Below are 4068 nucleotides of genomic sequence, written 5' to 3'. Positions count from 1 at the left end.
GAGAAAATTAAAAGTCATGAAACAGAAAATCATCAACAGTGAAACAAAAAAAAAATAAAACAACCACAAAATTAAAAAGCACAAATATTGCACCAAAATGTCAGTCAAACGTTTCATTACTTAAAGTATGAAAGTTTCAGGTACTCAGAATTGTGACTTCGTGTCTTGTCAAAATCTAAAAATCTTTTCCAGGACTTGATTGAGAAGCCTGATACGCTGCATATACAAATCTATTGAAGGGCCTGATGCAAAGCAGGCATTGTAACAAGTCTCCAAAACCTGTACTGTTGAATGATTAAACAGGCGCCCATGTGCAGACAAGCCTGAAGGTGTTTATTATTTAAAGATTCAGGAGTCCTTAAGTGCATTCATTTAGATACAATGACCCAATTACTTAATTCACAAACATTTCACATGCAGGAGGTCTCAATGGGAAACTTGCTCAACCTTTTTCAATATACATACATACATCATATAAATATGATTCTGGCAAACAACAACAATTTTAAAGTGTCCCAGGCAATAAGAGAACATCTTAGATTGAAATAGCATTTACAACTTCAGTCATATTTACAATACTCAACAGATATGAAAACTGTCAGAACAGGCTCCTTGAAATCTAAGGGTGGCTGAGGAGCTCAGCCTGAGTGAAGGCGGCTCGTGAGAGCTGGACTCGTGGCTGTCATCTGCGTGTCTGTGCTCGTCCACATCAACTTCAGATGCGACTCCTGCATCTGCGCCACATATACAGCGTCAAAGTCACGGCTCTGATGCTCATGGAATGTGTTCCTCCAGTCTCCCGATTTCCCTGAAATAGAAAACAGACACAGACATGAATTCTAAGTATCATAATACAGGGGGCTTGGGTGATGGATGGGTGAAATGAGGGTGAACTGTGTGAAAGGAAAGGGATCACTGAAGCACACGGATGTCAAAGTTGCTTATTTTTTATTTCTGAACGGTGCAGCAAAAGACTGACGTTTCAATGGTTTGCATCTTCATCAGAGTCCAGAGGGTAAAATGTGCTTCTGATGTGCTGAATATTACTTTATATACCATCAAGAATTCAGTCAATCGCATGTTTTTGCTACAAGTATATTTCCTTCTGATTAGGAACTCTGTATGTGTTTAAAATCACCAGATACTAGTTTTAACACAGTGAAAATGGGATACTGGCCAATTATTACATTGAAAGTGTTGACTGCTGTTACTGACCTATAAGGAAGTGTCACTGTTCTCAGAACAGGACGCCTACACCTAGGTCATGATTCCTCCAATGCTACTCTTAGCCTTGTGACTCATAGTTGCATTACGTAGGAAGACTGCATGTGGCATGATGTTATAGATAATTAAAACTGGTTCTAACATAAACAAACTACCTGCACTTCATCACAAGCAGGGAGTGCCCTGCTCTGTTTGCGTGCACTTTTACGTCAGGACGACTCAAGTCTCACCTTTCCTCATGAACTTCCCCCGGCTCTGGTCCATGATGTCTTGCGTGACGAGCTTGTAGTTGACCATGTCATTGTCCTTCATGGTGCTGAAGCTACACTGCTCCTGGGCGCGGTTTATCTCTTCTTCCTGCAGGGGGCACTGTAAGAAGCTGCTCACTCTTTGTAATGAGCCTCTCAGGTCCTGTCAAGGGGACAGCGAAGGAAGCCCATTTTAATTTATCTAGCACATATCATATAGAGTCATTTCAATGTGCTTTACATAAGAACAAAAATAGCTAATAGAAAATAAAGAAAATATACAAATATACTGTAATTAAAATAAAAAAATATATATAATAATTAAAATGAATGTAAATGAAAGCAGCCTACAGAGTAAAAAAAAAATCAGTTATAGGACCACAAAAAGAAAAATGGGTAAAAAATGTACGTTAAGGGTACATGAATTATCACAACACATCACCTAAAGCATTAGGTACGGTGGGTACATCGTTATGATTTATGAATTCTTAAGCATGATCATCATGATCACATGAATTTAAGGTTAATTAGGCTACTCATGAGTTCATCATGTCTGTGGCCCCTCAACTAAAGTTGTGAATAATGACATGTGTTTAGAGAACTGCACAAGTTGTGTTCAAATCAGAATTTGAGTAGTGACCACATTTTTAGCAGAAAAAGAAATAATTTATGAGAATTCTTAATAAATCATAATTCATAATAATGTGCCGACCATACCTAATGCTTTAGTTGATGTGTTGTTCATGTATGAGGTCACAAATGACAGACTATGAATGCATGTTAATTGAGGTAAATGAGATATTAAGGAATGAATGAATGAATTAATTCATAATGAATTTATTAATTGTTACCGAAAAAGGTTAATGGAGTTCAAATGCAGCAGCGTGTTAACCCTCCTATGATATACTCTACACCTTATGAAATTGCCTACAGCGGAGAGAACTGTACCTTAAGCATCTCTTCATATGTGATGAAGAAAAAGTTCTCAATGTCTTTCTCTGGATCAGTCCAGCCTTTCACATGATTAAACCAGGATCCATAGTGCACTATAAATATAAAAAAATATCATAAATATATGAGTAAGCATGTCATTGAAGTTGGAAAACCTATGACACCACACACAGAGAGAGAGAGAAAGAGAGAGAGAGAAGAGCTCATTCTGACCTTTTCCCTCTAAGAAGTTGCTAAGAAACTCCTCAAACGACCCCGGCTCCGGGAGGAACTTGGCCATATGATGGAAGTGGTAGTACGACACAGCAACATCTCTAGGGTTCCTTGCAATGTAGATGACCTGAAAAATTGGAGGATTGTAGGTCAAAAGAATGGAGTAGCACTGATTTCACGGCATTTACATGTAATATAATCTGTACCACAAGCACTATGACTCAGTGAACTGCACACCCAAAAAAACAAAAACAAGTTGCTCTTTGTGTACTGAAAGTATGCAGCGTAGCCAGTTTCCAATTGTTTTCAGTGGGACTCACCTTTGTTTTGGATCCTCGAAGAGCAGGAGCTAGCGTGTGGTAAGGCAGGTGAGTGGTGAGGACGCGGGGCCCCTGGGCGGCACTCAGGACCTGCGGGCAGTAATACTGCTCCAGCCACGGGGCACGTGCCCAGTTCGGCACCGTCTGGGATGGAGTGGGGTCTCCCCGACTGAGAATTAGAGTCACCATCTCCTGCATCCATGTGGTGCCTAGAAACAGATGGTAAACATAAACATAAACATACTGCAACATAACACAACATAGTGGAACAACTTCTGTTTTTGAGATTTTTTTTGAGACATGTCTTTTTTTTGTGGAAGTATGACAGTGAGAGAAAGTTAGCCAGAGAGACAGTTGAGAGTGGCAGCAGGTCGAGTGAGAGGTGCCTACTGTATGCCAATTTAACTTGAATTACATCCAGTGCTAGAGCAAGCTGATTCAAGTACTCCCTGGCATAAGGCACAAAAATTTCAAAAGCAGTCACTGTTGCCTGTAGCAACACAGGCAAATAGTCTGAGCAGTAACAGTCCAGATGTTCACACCTCTGTCACAGAACACCATGGCCGTCACAAGTGAAACGTGTCATTTTCCTACCTGATTTCGGATAGGACACAATCAGCGTGTCGGAGTCCTGAAATGGGAACTGAGTAGCGTAGTTCAGAGAGTCCTTAGTATGGAGGTGCCCTGGCAGGGAGATGCCATGAAAAGTCTCCGTCACATCAAGCCTGGACATGTTTCCTGTGTCTGAGGGTGTGTGTGTGTAGGTAGGGTATACATGTCTGTGAGAGTTGCAGCAGTGACTTAAATACCAAATCTCACATGAAAGGTGTGGGTGCATGTTGGGAGGAGAAAAAGGGAACCAAGTGTGACACTACTTCCAGTGTAGAAGGAGCGTGAGAGTTTCCAATTAATCTTACCTCTTCCCTATAAATTAAACAACAGTAATATGTGGTCACTATCACCCATAAGATTAGATTAGATTCAACTTTATTGTCATTTAGCAGAGTACAGGTACAGAGCCAATGAAATGCAGTTGACATCCAAGCAGAAGTGCAAAGAAGCATTAAATACCAAGTGCAGGTAGAGTATGGTTGTATATACAATAGGGATTA

At 40.3% G+C, this 4068-nt stretch overlaps 1 protein-coding gene across 1 annotated transcript; it reads right to left on the bottom strand.

Annotated features, from left to right (window-relative positions):
* Positions 1-312: 312 nt before the first annotated feature.
* On the bottom strand, positions 313-3733 carry sult5a1 (sulfotransferase family 5A, member 1). Its single transcript, XM_076288043.1, has 6 exons — positions 3551-3733; positions 2957-3165; positions 2637-2763; positions 2421-2518; positions 1455-1635; positions 313-808 (listed from the first exon to the last, which is right to left on the bottom strand). The coding sequence occupies exons 1-6, from the start codon at positions 3687-3689 to the stop codon at positions 639-641; spliced, it is 924 nt and encodes a 307-aa protein (XP_076144158.1). The 5' UTR covers positions 3690-3733; the 3' UTR covers positions 313-638.
* Positions 3734-4068: the final 335 nt, after the last annotated feature.

The sequence above is a fragment of the Alosa pseudoharengus genome, unplaced genomic scaffold (genome assembly GCF_046254945.1).
Source record: "Alosa pseudoharengus isolate Yale_2024_CS ecotype anadromous, Long Island Sound unplaced genomic scaffold, YU_APseudo_1.1 YU_APseudo_1.1_scf_16, whole genome shotgun sequence".
Lineage (NCBI taxonomy): Eukaryota > Metazoa > Chordata > Actinopteri > Clupeiformes > Clupeidae > Alosa > Alosa pseudoharengus.
Note: the sequence above shows the minus strand (reverse complement) of the source record. Positions and strands in the feature narration are given on the sequence as shown.